Source organism: Stegodyphus dumicola, chromosome X1, assembly GCF_044657685.1.
Source record: "Stegodyphus dumicola isolate Sdum_Otavi_A_Nest chromosome X1, ASM4465768v1".
NCBI classification, from domain to species: Eukaryota; Metazoa; Arthropoda; class Arachnida; order Araneae; family Eresidae; genus Stegodyphus; species Stegodyphus dumicola.
This window is the reverse complement of record NC_140780.1, coordinates 216,633,919-216,652,505: the sequence shown is the minus strand read 5'-3', so window position 1 is coordinate 216,652,505 and position 18,587 is coordinate 216,633,919. Positions and strand designations below refer to the sequence as shown.

Below are 18,587 nucleotides of genomic sequence, written 5' to 3'. Positions count from 1 at the left end.
TTGTACATGAGTAATAACTCGATTTTTCAAAAAAACAAAACACGCATTAAACGTAAAATTTGGTTTCCTCGAAATTAGAATATTGTAGCGCTTAAGACAGTTCCTACTTAATTGCGCATTTAGTCAATGTTATAAATGATCCTTAAAATGTATAATATTATACTAAATACCTTCACCGAAACTAGAATTTAATACTGTAAAAGTTATGTGATTTTATTTACTTGAATTATTAATGAAATCTCTATTTTTCAAAATAGACTTTTCCGACAGATGGCGCCACTAGCAGTGGCCTATCTCGTGATGTTAAGAAAATCGTTATCTTTAGTTCTGTACACTTGATAATAGATTTTACAGAAACACAGATTTTACGTTTTTAAGGAGAAAAAAAAAAAAAGATTTCTGCTCGATATTTAAATTTTTATTTTTTTTCATATAATCATTACGAAAAGTATAATAAAGAGCGTCTAGCAGAAATATACAGCACCTTAGGTAGGCAGAATCAGCTTTTAGGTTAAAACGTTTTCGTTCTTAAAGTAACGAAACTTTTTTTTTTTTTTTTTTTTGCTTTGTTTCTTTTTAATTTTGAAAAATATTTAAAGCTCTACAGAAATTTACCGGAAGTTCTTTAGAGCCCAAAACTACATATTTTCAGTCAGGGCTTAAATTTTAAAATTAGAAGCACTGGAGACATGGAAATCCGTCGGCAAAAACGAACAAAAATAAATAAGTAAAATGATCAATAATAAAATAATTAGAAATTCAAAGTATAGAAACGTAAGGTAAAATAAATAATAATTTAATAAACTAAATTAAATTAACGATAAATAATTAAAAAATAAAATATCAGATTTTTATCTTGTTTGGCGCTCCAGCTGGATTTCACTCAAAAACTAAGAAAGTAGAGGAGCCACGTTGAATTCAACCCCTGAATATACAGTTTAATGTACTGATTAAAGAGATGATATAGAAAAGATCATTCTGTTTTCAGTGCACCAATGAAGAGAGTTAAAACTATTGTCAATAATGAGAATAGCAAGAATGCTACAAACAGTATGAAAGTATAGAAGAAAATTTTAATGGAGAAGTGTCAGTACGGAAAACAGACAAAGAAGAGTCCAACATTTTCTCACTACAAGACACTGCCATATAATTTTAACTGTCAAGCAGAGTGTTTTAGGTGACAGGGCAGAAAAGTTTTCCCAACTCCGAGCTTCGATCTCTAAGCTGAGAACTAACATACGATTGTCCACTAACAACCGCTTTCATCCCTTGTATTTAGTTACATCGCTTCGAAAAGTCTGCCCGTGCTCTTTTCCGCGAGAAGTCAGTAGCGTTGGACGTGTCTGAGACATTTGTCTTAATATTTCAGTGCATTAAAACATGTTGTAACTTAAGGGCATTTAATAACACAAACAATACTTTTTTTTCTCCGCTCTATTGTAAATCGCAAACACCTGAAAAGTCGGATACCGAGTCAAAGAATACGACAGCACTGCCATGATAATCGAATCTCTCACTTTCGAGACTCAAAAATTTACTCATTCGGAAACAAGCTATCATAAATTTATTATACATCTTAAAGAATACAATTTTAACATGTGAGTAAAGGGCTTTCTTTTGTTAAAAGTCTCAGTCTCCGTTCAAAATTTTGTTTCCCAAGAAAAGACCAAGCATGCATTCAGAAATTAGAATCGAATTTTATTTATTACTAAAGTAACTTAGTTATCACTAAAATAAAATTTAATGAGATCAAAAGAATTTTCTGCTGAAATCGGATTTCAGTTTCAAGAAAGAAATTCCAGGTTCCTTCTAATTTAGAACTCTAGTTCGCTCCGGCTAGAATTATGATTTAAGTTAAAAACTGAGAAATACCGCATCCGGTCTGCAGTGAGTTCCGGCGAAATTTTTAAGCTCTGCGTTCAGCCAGATTTATTAATTATACTGAAATCAACAAAACTGTATCATTATTTCTTCATTTGCATTCACACATTTACATACATGCGTAGTGGGGTGGGTCTTCATATTTGGTTTACAGATATTGAAGTAAAAATGTGCCTTCGATTTTTTTATTCTGTCTCTAGAATAAAGTAGGCGATACGAAAGAAGAAAATGATTTCAAAGCACCGGGGCAAAATGCACGTAACAGACAAATGAATGGTTGCTAAAATTAAGATCAAATTTCCAATTTAATTTAGAGTCCTGGAATTACAAAATTTAATACATTGCTACTAATAGTTCTCACAAGTCTAAGACAAGAAGCATTACAATTATGTTTAATTCTGGTGAAAAGCTGTCTGCTTTTTCTCAATTTTGCCTTATTTTTTCCTTCGAAACTTAAGAAACCCGAAATAAAGTCTTAGAGAGAATAATGTCTCAAAGCTTTTTAAGCATAAAATAAAATTTTATAACCAATTTTCCTTTATTTTGTTTTGCTATTATCAACTTTGTGATTCTCATGAAACTAATTATATTTTCTAACAGTTTAAAACACATTTTAGATATTAACTACTGTACATTAAATATCTTATTAATATCAACAGTGAGGCTACAGAGTTAATTTCTTAGAAAATTACACATATGCCACTTTTGACAAGGCTTATTTGAAAACGTTTTCCCAATATGGTTGTAATATGAGCATATACGTTTCAAAACCAAAATTAGCCCCTGCGATTTCTATGGATGTCTAACACGATGATCACAAACTGGCTGATCGCGGACACCATGCGGCCTCCGAAGTACTTTTATATGGTTTTCAAATACATTTTAGTTATCTATTTGTTGCAAATACGGTACTGCAAAGATTTTAAGATTATTAGTTATTTGAAGTCCGAGTTTAAAATAGGTTCATCACCATTAAAAATGAACCTAACTAAATGAACTATTAACTGTATGATGAATTTCTCTAATATTCGTAAATTTATGCCGATATGAGCTTTGTTCAAGGTCTATAGCCGCTCATAGACTAACTAATAACGTAAGTACGTTTTCAAAATTATTATTAAGATATAATAGTTGAATCCTTATACTTATTTACAAATGAGCAGGGATGAATTTATAATTGAGGTGCCTTTAGCTTGCGAAGAACAAAGGAAGTAGAATATATATAGATTAAAAAGAAAATTTTCTTTTATCTCATTGACACTTGCATGCAGAACAGAAACAGAACAGAGTTCATATTCATGAAACTTTCACTTTCGAGAACAGAAAAACTTTAGGATGCCTTCAATTTTTTCTTTGCAATAGAATAATAATTTTAAAAAAAAAATAAACGAAATACTTTTCGTGTTCGATCTGATTGACTACTGAGCCCGTAATCAAAGGAATTTTGCTCATCTTTAGTTCAAAGCTATATATCAATATTGCTTTGACATAATTAAATCAATATATAAATATTGCTTTGACATAATTAAAGCAATATATCAATATTGCTTCAATATATTAATATTGAATTACATATATATTTATTTATCTTATACCACACAAGATAGGTTTTGAGATTTCTTTTTTACTACAGACAATGCCATTAATCGCCCGAACTAACAAATTTCGTCATTTAATTGCTCAAAAAATCTGCCCCCCCCAAAGCAACTAAATTTGTTGGGTTGCATGTATTGGTCAAAGTCAATCTATGAAAGAAATATTTGCACAGAGAGTATCTATGCATGTAAAATTTACACATAAATCTTAAACCTAGGAAAATGGTGCACATTTTTCCGAAAAATGAAAATTAAATGAAAGCATTCATTTAAAAAATATTTATACAAGTATGGTGGGCTATTACAGCAGCTACTACCTGTCTAGAAAGAGTATTATTATGAGATTTAAGGTTTGGAAAAACGTACATTGTATTATTATGTTATTATCTTCCCCCACACACGCACACAAAAATAATAATTATTATAATTATTTTTACTATTTTAAAAAGGTTTTCCTTCTATTATACTCGAAGAAAAAAGAAGCGGAATAATAATTATTATTTTAAAGAGTTAATATTGTATCTTCTATTGCACTCGAAAAGAATCTAAAGTTCTCGAAGAGGACTCTTCGAATTCAATAGAGAAACTTCTATTAAACTCAAGGAAGCCTGAAATCATTTTGTCTCGTTTATCGTCTACAGACATGGTGTGCATGAGACATAACATTGTCAGATTTTGTTTTCTTCTTAGCTGCACTTAAAATTCTAAAATTTATCAAAATTTAATCCAAACTGAAGTTGATTTTATAAAAAAACTTCATATATTTATGGAAAGACTGCTCGGCTCCTTTTTCCAAAGGTGAAAAAAGAATTTACGTGTTTCTTCCTAAAACATATGCATGTTTAAATAAAAGTAATTAAGACAAGAAAATATTGAAAAAAAGCAGCAAATCTTGTAGTGTTGATCAAAATAGAGAAGAAAGAAAGTTCAATTAGCATATAATTGTTATTCTGAATATTTTAGGAAGAAGAGGATTTAAATCAAAGTTGAGGATTTTGCTAAGTTAATTTTAGTAGAATTAAAGGTAAAAGAATACTGAAAGCAGAGCCGGGACAAGGGTGAGGCAAGTGGAGGCACTTTCCTCAGGTGAATCACTAGAGGGGAAGCCAAATTGGCTATACGATCGCGAACATTGCTTTAATCATGTTTTTAAATTTGTCAGTTATTATTAGGGGAAATAAGCTTCGGCAAATTTAAATTAATAAAACAATAGGAAGAATTACAAGAAAACCTGGAAATTAATGCAATGTATATTCAATGTTATGTCTTATTTATCAAGAAAGGAATTTTTAACATTTTAATTTGAAAACTAAATAATTTTCTATATTATTTTTTCTGAATTTATGCAGCTACGATTAAAAATACGTTAAGAATTATGGTATAATTTATGCTATAAGAATTATAATATTTTGATTTAGTACAGTTACTTTTGTTTAATACAAATATAGCTATTTTGATATATATATATAGGGGCGCGCATTCACTTTTTTGCCTCAGGTGGCAAAATATCTTGGCACGGCTCTGATTGAACGGATGAGAAATGATAAAAAAAAGGAAAGATTTATTAATTTCTCTTTTCTGACATAAGATTCACATTCTTATTTCGAAACCTTTAAGTTTGTATTAGTAGAATCAGCCAGTTATTATAACTAAAAATACAGTGCCCATCATTAAAATTGGTACATCGTAAAGACAAAGCAGATAGCAGAATCGTATTTATTTCATAAATACATAATTTTTGAACTGGAACTAGAAGAATATAATACCGGAAGAATGAAATAATTAAAATTTCAGATAATTTTGAGGAACCTAACATACAGAAATCAGGGCTCCAAGCTTCCGCCTCTGGGAATAATCGCAGATATCATACGACTTGTCATGGAATCAAATAGATTTTGAATGGTAGTTACGGTTATTACAGCCTATACGGCTTCCTTTCTACGGCAGTGTTGCATCTGTTGTGCTAAGGAGCGAGTGTTATAGTGTTATTTTCTCTGTAACCTTTGACTAGATTTAGAGATTAGGAAAATTTGTCGGCTAAGGCAGGAACAGATTGTTTATTGAAAATACATGGGGCAGCGTGAGCAACTTGACTGTCTTGCATTTTCCTGTTGCAATAGAGATTTTGAAGATATGGCACAGCCACGGACATTTAATCTTACTGAAGTAAACGGTAGTCGGTCAGTGTATAGAGATATTATATTTTTTCGAAGCCTAGAAACATAAAAAAAATCAACTAATTCGAACCACGTTTCTTCCGAGTGCTAGTCTAACGTCCTACCAGCTACACAGAGACAGCTTGCAGGAAGGAAAGATAAAATTTTGCATCATCTCTCCCATTTAAAGGCCTAATAGGAGTAAGCGATCCAGTAGGTGAAACTCAGATGGCGATGAATTATTGTCAACCTCATTTTAGTCCGACGCTACTATAGAGACATAAGCCCTCCGAGTTGGCAACTCCAACAGTCCATATGTTGGGAGTGGGTCCGTTCAGGCTCGACAGATACTGTAAGTGTACTGTCAAATCCGTCTCGGGCTTTGGTTATTGCTGCATGTTAAATATTGTTAAATGTTGCCCTTGCGGGTCTCAGCCTCTCGGGATCGCCTCCAGAAAGGGACTGTTCTAGCTATGTATGGGCTATTTTTTCTGGGTCTGGGCACATCGATCTGGTATACTATAGAGACATTAGGTTTTTCGAAAGCGGAAACATGAAAAACCAGTTCTGCCCTCACCATAGATCTTTCCGCTGCTAGTCGGACGTGCCACAAGGTATACCATGAGCACACAGAGTAGGAAAGACGAAAAGTCCTTATAAATGTTCCAAATATGCGGAATAGCCTGCAAAGCCACTGGTCATCTGACCTCAAACTTTTCCTTGTTGTCAGAAAAATAGAATTGAACGTTGTGTCTCAATGCATGAAAGACAAGCAATGCAATTTTCCTTAAAACGTTAAGTGTGCGGAATGAAAGGTTGTATTCGCTATCAATTTCTTCAACTAAAACTGCAAATAGTTAGGAGTACCATTTCTTTTGCTTTATAAAATTAACAGTCTTTAAGGCTACTCTCATTATTAGCTTCGTGTTACTTTTCCACATTCCGCGGGCACTAAAGCCTCCATGTAATAGGTGAATTTTGCTTTCTCTGATTTGAAAAACTCTACCATTCTGTTTGCCAATGACAATTTGTGAATCATCAGAGAAAACTCCAAAGCACTTCCGATCTATGCGATCTTGAAATGAAGAGTTATCAAGCTAATCATATCTCTCCAACACTGTTATCCTAAGACCTCCTTTCATAATAAGAAAATGACAAAGAATGCGGCACAGTACTGACACTGCATAGCACCAACAACTTCCCTACCGGCAGAGGATCAACGCAGGAGCTTAAAACCAGTTTCGATTCTATGCCAGTGTAGGTCTTAAGTCAATTTCGATACCTATTCAGTTACCCTAAAAATAATAATTTACTCATTTTTTCCTGATGATGTGTCGTTCGAATTATAATCTTTGGCTACGTTATACAATGTCCACTGTATGCTGGTCTCAGTTTTACGCCGTGTCAGTGCTCCTCCGCCGTCACCAGAATTCAGACTCTTGACCTCTTGACTGTTAACCAAATATGATGCATCCACTTACACGATTGAGACTTAAGGAGGGAAAAAATACCTTACATTCTCTCCGGGTTAAAGAGTGACCGAGGAGAAGGCGAGCCAAACACCAAATCTTGGCGGTGACAAATTACCTTCTGCCACATTTTAATTAGGGCACCACCTGAAGAGTTCTTAGCTTTATTTGAAAGCAGAAAACATGAAAAATTAGCATTGAAGTTACTGGGATTCGATTTTTAGGTCTCCCGATTATTAGCCGGACGTGCTTCCAATTATAGTATGAAAGCACACGATAAAGAGAGCAAAATAACCTTACAAACTATCTTAGATCCACTGGAAATGGATGTTAATAAATTCTTGTTCTAATATGTTTGCGAGTTTCACGAGTAAAGGTTTCCAGTTTTTTGTATTTAATTTGTATTTTGAACATTTGGAGATATTCTATTTGAAAGTATAACACACGGATATTATATCTACAAAACACTTTTACAAATAGACATTGATATTATTTTCATAAAATTCGCTGTCTTATTAAAAAAACTGTGAAACTGGATGTACATATCAGAGAATAATTCATGTATTTTCGGAAGTAAAGCTAGACGTACATTCCTCTTAGTTTGGTATATTAATAACATACCCGTGATTATAAAAACTGAGTTTAAGGCTAGCTGTCTTTTTCAGTTAGGTCGCGAGCATAGAACTTCCTGTAGTTGAATTCCAAAGAAATTTATACATTTTGCATAACGGTACAATTTGTAATGAAGTAATCACAATTATGAAAGTTTTAAAATAATGATTTAAATTTTGACACGGAAAGACTTATAGAATCTTAAAACATTGTGATTTACTTCTAATTTTGTTAAATAAATAAAATTTAAATTGTGCTTACTGGGCATATAAGAAGAGATTTCATACTCAGAGTCTGACACGCTTTCATTGATGGACTAATTAATTTCATTTAGTAATATATCTATTGTTTAAGCTTCTGGTATTTTCTTTTGAGTGTCTGCTTATTTTTAATTTCAGATAACTAGAGATCGGGTTTACGGCAAATGTTCCCTCCTCTTCCCTGAAATGGCCTCACATAACAGATGTTAATCATAGAATAGAGACGTAACAACGCCTGTATTAGTATCGGATATCTTCGATCGATATTAAAGAACAAATAGAGCAAATATATAACAAAGTAATGAAATTAAGTATACTGAGTAAATACATCTCGCCTGAACTTCTTAATGTTTAGATGAAGAAGCAATCCCATTAAAAAAGCGGTATTAAAATTATGGAAACATGTCGGAAATAACGGTAATAAATTAGTTGAAAAACTTGTAATTGAGTTTTTAAATTTCGTTGTTTCTTCAAAAACATTTTGTTGAAATTTAAATTCTAGTAGTTTTGCGTCGAATTAAGCTGATGTAAGCTTATTATGCAAGTGAATCATATATTATTGTTAAGCTATTATTTTTTTTTAAACATAAAAGCAAAATAAAGTTGTCAGAAAAATTAAATATTGTCAACGTTACAAAACGCAATTCGATGTAATAATCATGTTTACTTTTGTAAGTTTACTTTCAGCTTCTTTCTTTTCTTTTTTTACTTCTTTGATACGCATCACTTTCTCGCACAGAGCAGGGAGACAATTTTTTCCAGTGGCATCCAGCGTAATAATGTCTGCTGAAGCAGGAAATGGCTAGTTCTGGATAGAAGATGGGAACAGTGGTGTTTAAGGCTTATTATCTACATAGGCGTTTCCGTTTTTTAAAGTCAATTCCTCATTTTATGCAATTTATCACTATTTAATTATATTCTTGCAACTTAATGATATATTTCATGATATGGAGGCGTTAAGAAGACTGTAATGTTCAGCTCAAACGCCCCAGATGTTAATGGAAGTTTTGACCTGATTGCAGCATCTTTTTAGAGACATTTTAAGCGTTGTCTTTCTTAGTATATTATGAATAAAAGATATCGAATTTTTCCTGCTACTTATCGATATTTCCGCCTATGGGTATTGGAACATCTTTATAGCGAAAACTTTGAAATTATTGTGGCAAGAGAAAAAAAGTCATACGTTACTTCTTCAGAGCCATTATTGCCACTAGAAGTAAACAGCCAGCCAAAAGTTTCTTTCTACACGCAGAATTTTAGAAGACATTTGTTTCAAACGAGTTAGATAGACTTTGTAAAAACTGTTCACACTTTAAATGTGAAATTCCGTACAAATGTAGCCCTATTAGTCTAATATTACTTAAATTTTGGCACTAAAAGTCTGCGATGTTTTCTTTTCGTCCATTTTAACGAGAGAAAATCGTTCTTTGAAAACCCTTGGAAAGATGATGTTGGGTAAAGCTAAAGAGCAATTACTTTACTTTTTATGCGAAATATTTCGTTCGCTCTTAAATATTCAAAGAAAAATCTATCTTAGTTGAACAAATAACACTAAAAAGAAACTAATAAAAATGAGTACTAATAACAAGAATGGTGTTATAGTTAAGAGGATATGCACAACACTTATAAATATGAATAATGCAGTGTAGTTTCATCTTTCAACAATTTTTAAAACAACAAGTGTGTTGTAAAAATGAAAGATGGTTGACAGCTGCTGTCTACGTCTATAATTTCATGCCTACAAGACCCGAGTGCTGAAAGTCGAACTTTGTCTCCAGCTCTGATTGATGTGAAAGGCTTAAGCAAAAGGGTTACGGCTTCCTGTTAGAGAACTCAAACTGATACAGTTTTTTTCTCTGGGAATTTTTCATCGCCATTCACAACCCTTTCAAAAATCGCCCATAGCTTGCCTGCTCTTTCAGAAATGAAAACCATGTTTTTTTTTTTTATCATTGCATATGTTTGGTTTACCTTTGACCCTGCTAAAGCAATCGAGGCTATCAAATAACGGGAGGGATGCCTTCGGGGAGTACTTTCTAAGAGAAACTGGCTCGTATACACGGTACACATAGGAAAAACCACGAAAACGCCATAAAACCAGCCTGTTCACCGGGTTTCGAACCCCGGACCGAGCTACCAGTGTTAACGCTAGGCCGCTTGTAGACCTCGACCACTGCACAAATCAAAACCTAAAAGATACTTTCATTTCTTTCCTAAAAAGAAAATGAACTGCCAGTTTCTTATATTAACCGAGAAAGGTACAAATTTAGATCTTTCATAAGAGGGTAAAATGAAATTAGTGTAAAGTGCCTGAAGCTGGAGATACATTTATACAGTGATAATAAATTTTATAAAAATAGCGAGTTAAATAGGTTAAGATAATCATTTTATATTACGTAATGCCCGTAATGAGGTTACAAGTTTTGTATTCTTCAACAAAATACAATCTTTTCAAAATCCTCTAAGTTATAATATGGAAAAGTTCGCTGTTAATAGCTTTTCTGTATAGTAAATGATTGGCTTTGTTGTATATTTTCCAATGTTAAGCACTGATTTGCTTCATTTCGCATTAATTTCTTTTAAGTAATAGACATTATAAAGACATTAAGAGCAAAAGTTTTTAGAAAATATAGGAAGGCTTACGGAGTTCGCCAATTACTTATTTAATCTTGTAGAGACATTAGGTTGTTTCGAAGCAGGAGACATGAAAAAGGATCAGTGCCCTCGCCTGGACTCGAACCTCGGACCTCTCGAATACGCGCCGAGTGTGCTGACCACTGCACTACGAAGGCATGCTAAAAATGCAGAAGAAATACCTTACATTATTATTTAAAGAAGCTCCTAAGTCTTAAAGCGTCTTTTGCTAGAAAACCGAATTTAAAAACACTTTTCTCTGGTTAGTAGTTTTATTTAAATTTTCTGCTAAAAAATATGGCTTAGTCACGCATCTTAAAATAATTCTAAAAAATCTAAATTTTTTATGTTTCTATAATTAAAATCAAAATTCTTGTAAGGTTTTTAAAACAAACTTTCTGTAAAAATTGGCTGAATAACCAAAGTTATTGTAAAAATTAGTTTTAAGTTTTAGCAATTTAAGGAGCGAGGTGTCTTGTTTTCATCAGCATTTCAGAAAATTTCGCATATTTATTCATAAACGCTTATGCTTAAATTCAAAAAATGCATAAATGCCCCTGAGTTATTCATAAAATGCTTCTGCAAATACAAATACAAAATACATAGCTAGTCAAGGTAGAAAAGAAGTTAGTTTATTAGCCTACCTATCTGTATATTTATTAATTTTAGGAACGAAATGTTCTTACAAGACTCCAGGGTTATATTTTTTCCCATTAAGATTTCATAAAAATATGATTCTACTCTGTGCATAATTTCTCTGAACTTGGTGATTAGAATTTCAAGGAATTTTGACTACTATTTAAACATTTTGGTTCCATGAAGTGGACAGTTAATAGGCTTCTGGCATAAAAAATTTTAGAACTATCTATAATTAAATTTGAAATCCTATGAAATTTTCGACGCCTCACGTTTCTTTGTTTCGATTAAAATTATGATGATGCAATATTGTTGAAACATAATTATGTATACTTACAAAATTTAACTTACATAACTTTAAACTGTACTTTTTAATTCCTTTATAGATATTAGTAAGGAAATGTGCATTTACAGGATTTATCGATAATCAAGTCTTCACGTGTTTCAAATCTATAATATTCCAGCTTGAATGCATATTTCTCCAAAAACTATTGGTCAGTATTTCAAGATATTTTGCCTTATTATATAAATTAAAAAGAAAAATGTCATTCGGCCATTTTTTAAGAAGGTCATTTTGTTTATATTGCTTGCCTAATTTTGAAAGGAAATCAGCTAAAATAGTTATTTTTATCCATAATGGTGCGCGCAGTACATATGACAATTTTATGTCGATCATGAAGGTATTTTATTTTTATTTTTTCGAATATTTTGATACGCGGAAGCTAAAGTAAAAGAGCAAATGCGATAGCAAAGTTATTGAAATACGTGTACATAATTTCACAATCATAAATTATTTCGTTATAAACGTTATTCTCAATATTTTTAATCAAATGCATTATAACAGTTTTAAATACATATCTATACATAAATTAATATTCTAATTTAATTTACTTTATCACATGTAATATGTGTAGTATAAAGTATGCAGGACAAACTAAAAACAAACTTAATATCAAATCAATAACTATGTGTTACTTACACAGAAACAAAGTCGAAAACCAGTGTCTTCTATACACCTGAATAAGATTGCTCCAGTCATCATAATTTCAATAACTATGTGTTTCTTATACAAAGCACACATAGTCATCAATAACTATGTGTTACTTTACGAGGTATTTCTACTGCTTTTTTAGCATGCCTTCGTAGTGTAGTGGTCAGCACGCTGGGCACGTATTCCAGAGGTCCGTGGTTCGATTCCCGGCGAAGGCATTGCTCATTTTTCATTTTCTCCTGCTTCCAAAAAACTACCTTATGTCTCTACAACTTATACAAAAACATAAAGTCGAAAACCAGTGTCTTCGTACAGCTGAATAATATTGCTTCAGTCATCCTAATTTTGAGAACTTGAGTATAAAAATAGAACGCATTATCTCTGACACCAAAGAACTTGTTAAGACCAAATACGTATAGTACAAGAAAGTACAAGAATTTATATATATATATATTTAAACACAAAGTTCTACCCATTTTGTCTTAACAGTAACGTATTTGAAAAACGAGAGATTAATAACTAAACTCTTTTGCATATATTGTAATTTTGAACTGTATCAAAGTAAAAGTAAAAAAATAAATAAATAAAGGGGTACCAACTAAAAAAAAACTGTGAGACGAGTGAGTTGAGACGACGGGTGAGATGAGCCATTCTTCATCGACCGGTAAGAACAGAGTTATCATTTTTGTTAGTATAAAATCCTGAGCGGTTCCATTTGCATTCGAAATATGCGAAAGAAATTACCTCTTCCGAGAGTGTCCAAAGTTCAGTTGACTGAAGTCGCGAGCTCCCCATAGCTCTTCCTTCAGCGTACCCACGGGATATCGCATCTGCGAGGCGGCCCAACTTATATGGAGGTATTCATTTAGTCTAGCAATGTCAACGTAATGTAACCGGTATAAAGCACTAGGCACCTCGATGTGGGTACAAAACCGCTTGGGATTTCCGAATTTATTAGTTGTATTTTTTTTTTTTTTTTTTTTTTTTTTTTTGCTTCCAGCACGCTGCTGATAAGGAAAGCACGGGGAAAGAAGGCAAACCTCTCTCTCCGATTTTCGCCAATGTTTTGATCAGACGAATCTGACCATCGGAAAGGATACTTCCACAGATTTGCCTACGGATACTTTGTTACGACTTTTGCTTATTCTAAATGATCAAATTTAGTCATCTATCCGGCACGCCGACCTTACCCGAAAGCCGCTTCGAGAGCCAGTCCGAAGATCTCAATAAATCATTCAATCGGTAGCAACACTTCGCACAATTCTCCGAGATGCACTTTTTGACCCAGGGAGTGAGAGATGTGTATAGTCTTGTTAGCGGAAAATTTGTTTTAAAAAATATTTTACTGAATTTAAAAATGGAAAAGAAAATTACATCTGAAATCATGGCAGTTTTCATTTCAAATCGCAAGTCCATTAGGATTACTGTTTGATTGTTGTTTATGTGAAATGTTCATTTTTTTGTTTATGTACTTTTTCCTTGGGATTTTCCTAGTTAATTTACCATCTTCAGTCCGTTTATGGTCATAGAACGTGCTTATTGTCTATTCGGTGGGCTGGGCTACGACTGTATTCGCCATATTATTACTATTATCATTAGTACCAACCTCTCGAGAAGACTTTTGGCTCGCCGTGTATTTTGAGTACCCTCTTGCCGCTTAGAACGCTCACAAACACTTACAAACATCCATGTCTTCTCCGGGATTCGAGTCCGGGCCTATCGTCAGTGTCACTAACGTCTATACCGGCTGGGCATCCAAATTTTAATACAGTGTGATTCCCTAACAAAGCTTTCAATTTTTAAGGTGCACACCCTAACGGTAAGAAACGTTCTAAAAAGTATTATGTATGTAAATATATAAGCATTTACAAAACATATTGCTCTAATATGCACAGATTCACGCCTTAATAACTATCTGCTTATGAGTTTAAATATATGCGTAAATGCAAACGTTCACAAATTTACATTACATTAACAGAAAGCCACACGAATTTCGCATCTTAAGGAGTTAAATGTCAAAACCTGATCTGCCCAAATGAAGAACTTAAATAAGACAGAAAAAGATAAAGAACTTAAAAAGATAAAGATAAATATGATACATCCCATGTCAACCTTGTGAAGACTATTCCTGAGGGGGGACATCAACGCATAAGCCAGGAATAGAAGGATTATGGTGTGAAAAAAAAAAAAAAAATTCCTCTTCTTTTATGTGAGAGTCAGTATTTCTTCGGATTAAATTTCTCAAAGTTTGGGGTCATTTTTTCTGCAGTGACGAGTTTAAGAATGGCAGCAGAAAATGAAATGATCTCTGAAGGATAAGTGTATTGTCGATACAGTGTCATCGTGATCCATCAAAGTAAGCCAAGCTGAAGTAGCCGTGAATTAGGAAATCCTTCCACAAAACAACTCAGGCAGAAGAAATTTCAGACAAAACTAACATAATAACTCACATCTAATTTTTAGAATTCAATTATGCGCACAGTGAGTGTTCTAGTGAGTGATTTTCTAAGGTATTAATTAATAGGCGTGCTACATTATTTTAAAATTTTACCTCATCCATTATCCATTTGATTGAAGTTACATGCAATATATATGTATATTATAAGTTCAGGAACAAAAACTTTTTATTAGATGGCATGATATTAAAGGTATTATTTCGTATCTTAATAAGCGCGCTTAAAACAAATATGACCAATGAAAAGAGCGAATATTTTTATTTAAGTTTTCATGTTGTTCATGTAAGTTTATTAAGTTGTTCGTGCTTTAGTATTGCTTTCGTTTAGAAAATAAGTCATGTGAAATAATAAACTTTATAAACTTAAATAAAAAATTTCGAACTGTGATTTGAAAGCAATAAAGACAAAGCTAATTTTTACTTTCAGAAAGTGTAAGTTTTCAAATATAAAATGCTTTAAAATATCTAAAATATGATAACATATGTTGGTAATATATGTTTGCTTAACTGTTTAATTGATTACGAAAAACTTAGATGAACTTTCTATCGCTTCATATAAGGAAAAAAATGGGATTAAAGTGTAACATTTTATTAATTATACTGTCATTCAAAATTAAGAAAGTAAGGACGATTTTCTGAATATCTCAAAAACTACTGAAGTCAAACTAAAAACATGTGGTCAACTAAAATTCCAATAGCGCTGGTGTAGCATATGTAATCATATTAATATGTAGGTGGTGCTACAACAGCCTATAGATATGAAAAGCGGTCTCAGTTTTTCGGTTCTTACTTCTTTCGTGCACGTCAAACAACAAATAACGCATATTGTAAAATTTCATCAAATTTCGTAAGTACTTATTAGAATGAGTAATCACGAAAATTCAGATAGCGAAATGAGCTGAAGAATAGTTGTAAGTTTGGAGGTAGGGCAATCTAAACTTCAGGTTCGAAATGAGCTCAATATAATGTTGTGTGAAATGTGAGAAACAGTGCTGCTTGGATATGAAAAGGACATGAAAAAATGGAAGCAAATTTCAGAAGACCAGATTAATATAAAAGATGTCGGTAAGGACGTTCAAGAGCCTGGAAATCCAATGAAGATAGGTATTTGGGGCATTCAGACAGGCTCCAGAGACTATTCAATCTCACAGCTCTCTCATGATCTCTGTTGACTCTTGAACTTTAATTTCAAGATTTTCTTTTTCTGGAAGGCTTCATGCAAGAGATTTTTATAAGATGATCCGCTGTTTATGTCCGTTTCAGTCCCTCACACAAGAGAAAGTGTCTTAACCTTGGACCTAACTTCATTGGGCCCAAGTAACCATTCAGTCTACATTCAGCCTAGATACTGATTTCAGACGTACTTTTATATGAAGCCTTAGTACCGATACTTTTTCTTCCAGTATCAGGAAGAAGAACCGCTATGGTGGCAGATATGTTGAGGTTTGGTCAGGAATCATTCTGGACAGCTGCAACCCACTTCATATGTTTGGTTCTCTGACTGCTTAGAGCTATAAAGGAGATCTAAGAACGTTATGTAGACTTTTCAGGCCTACAATTAGTTTTCAGCTCCTTTTTATAAATGATAACCCTAGTCCTAATTATAACCCTAAATGTTTTCATAGCTAGGATATTCAGCGGATACATTGACCAGTGATCCGTTTCATTAAAAAGCTGTACTTTTTGATTTTCACTTCTTGTCAATAGATATAAACTTATTGTTAATGTCATAGTGAAGTAAGATGAGACTTCAACCATTCATGGTTTTTACGTACTGTATACTCATCACAACAAAGAAAACAATGGAAATATATAAACAGTAATATTATATAGCTGCCAAGATTAAGATTCATGTGCCTACAGATGGATGGGTGGTTTAAGGCTGACTGACTATGGATAAGATGAGCTAAGTAATCATTTGGAGCTTTCAAAATGTATCTGGCACATTATGAATAAGTGCACTCCAATGAGCTACTTCTGATGCCATATCCTTACTATGATACTGCTCTTAATATTACTTGGTGCTGGTAGATGATAGTATCTTACAATATTAAATATGACAGTGTAACTTACTGGCCTGAATTGTCTTTTATATTGTTAATATGTCTCCCACTTTTGAGAAGTTAAAGTTTCGGCCTTAAATTTGCAGGCATAAAATTTATTTTTTTATCAAGTTTAGCTTCGGCAAGTTATAGCGATACAATGCAAAATAAAAGATGGACAATACATATAATCTAAATTGGCATTGGAATAGTATAAGTGTAACACATCGATAATTCTGAAAGGATTTAAACTATAGGTACAAACACTCACAGCTCCTCAATACATTCAGCGTATTAGGAACAGAAGACAATTATATTGAAGGACATAGAGTCAGCACTTGTGTTTACAAAATCGTTTCAGAAATGTTGCAATTTATCACAACTGTAACTAAACTCAATTGCGTTTCTATTTGATAAGACTTTAAAATGTTTGCCCCATGAATTCTCAATGTTAATTGAATAGAGAATTTGTAGTAGGATACGCTGAATGCATAAGATTTTTACCGTGTACATAATTAGAGTTGCTGAACAAAGTAGGACTTTCGGAGATGCTTAAATTGTTCAAGTTGTCTGAACAAAATTTGTTTCATAGCTGAAATTAGTTGCTCATCTGCCTTTTTTTTTTTCAAAACATTTCTTATCCTGTTGAATAGTTTCGTCAAAATGAAAGACAGCCCACCAGCGGCTGAGCGTTAAAAGTCGCTGAACACTGTTAGTTCTGTCCAAGGTTCAATTTCTGCGAACGGGCTGGCTGCATGGTCGTTTTGGTATTTTTCTCTACCTGTAACATGGACACGAGACAGTTTCCTTTCAGAAGTTCTCCATGGATCATCCCTCCCTTTCCGTGTAATGCTTAAAAGCGAAGCACGTAATAAATAATTCGAATCAAACATCAGGCTTATTGAACAATATTTCCGAATTAATTAAATTAAATTAAAATCTAATTTACAGATGATCTCTGCTTCATTTACAATGTCTTTCTTCAATAATTAGCAAAGCTGAATTAATGTCTAATTTATAGTTTTTATTTTATTTACAGCATCATCTGCAATGACTTCTTTAGGGCTTCATTTTTCAGGGAGTAAAAATTAGGAAATTAATGTAGAGGTTTTCCACGTTCAGAATATATGCTGCAGTGTTAAGCAAATGAGCTTAAAAAAATGGCGGTCATGGAAGGTATAAAGTTTGCCTTGTGTATTAATTTAATTATATATTTCTCCAATTAATCTGAGGTCACAAAGGTGAGATTGGTTTTATCTAGACTGGAGGCTTCATCAAAGTTTCTAATGATATCATATAAATGAGTGATATTTTTTCCCTTCCGTTTCAGTAAGATTTTCAAAGTAAATTGTTTTCCTTTCTTTTGATTAAAACGTTTTCACAGTATTGGAGAAAAAAGCATTTTATATTGTCGGAATAATACATATGTTTACATTTAGATAAGAGAACTGTTATCTCCGGACTGAGATAGAAGCAATCTTGACGCTAACTAATTTTCTCCCAGACTAAACATCTGTAAGATCTAAACATCATCACCCCAGGCTGGCTACGATCGGAGAAAAATTTTTGTTGCAGTCGAAGTTATAATAAATGAGAGTTGAAATTAAATTTCCGGCGTTTTCAACTGTCCCAGATTTTCCAGTATACTTGTATCAAGCAGGGCCGAGAGGTATTCTAAAAATCTTTATTAATTAGCGTTTAAAGGCCTTGCCATAATATCATTCAAAAATCAACCTTTAAAAAGAAAGAATTGCTTTAATTTAAACTATGAAAGTGTTTCAAAATATTACGGATTATGAAATTAACTCTCCAGACTAATTATTGTAGTAACTCTTTCACCGATGGCAAAACGAAAC

At 32.8% G+C, this 18,587-nt stretch overlaps 1 protein-coding gene across 5 annotated transcripts in view; it reads right to left on the bottom strand.

Annotated features, from left to right (window-relative positions):
• Positions 1 to 18,587, bottom strand: part of LOC118187558 (uncharacterized) — a 338,262-nt gene that overhangs the window by 9,418 nt on the left and 310,257 nt on the right. Inside the window, exon 2 of one of the 5 annotated variants that reach the window (XM_035357801.2) lies at positions 10,633 to 10,768. The exons of the other annotated variants lie outside the window; for them this stretch is intronic. Coding sequence (XP_035213692.1) covers positions 10,633 to 10,679 — 47 coding nt within the window. The 5' untranslated portion in view covers positions 10,680 to 10,768. The remainder of the gene's footprint in view (positions 1 to 10,632; positions 10,769 to 18,587) is intronic. 5 annotated transcript variants of the gene reach the window in all.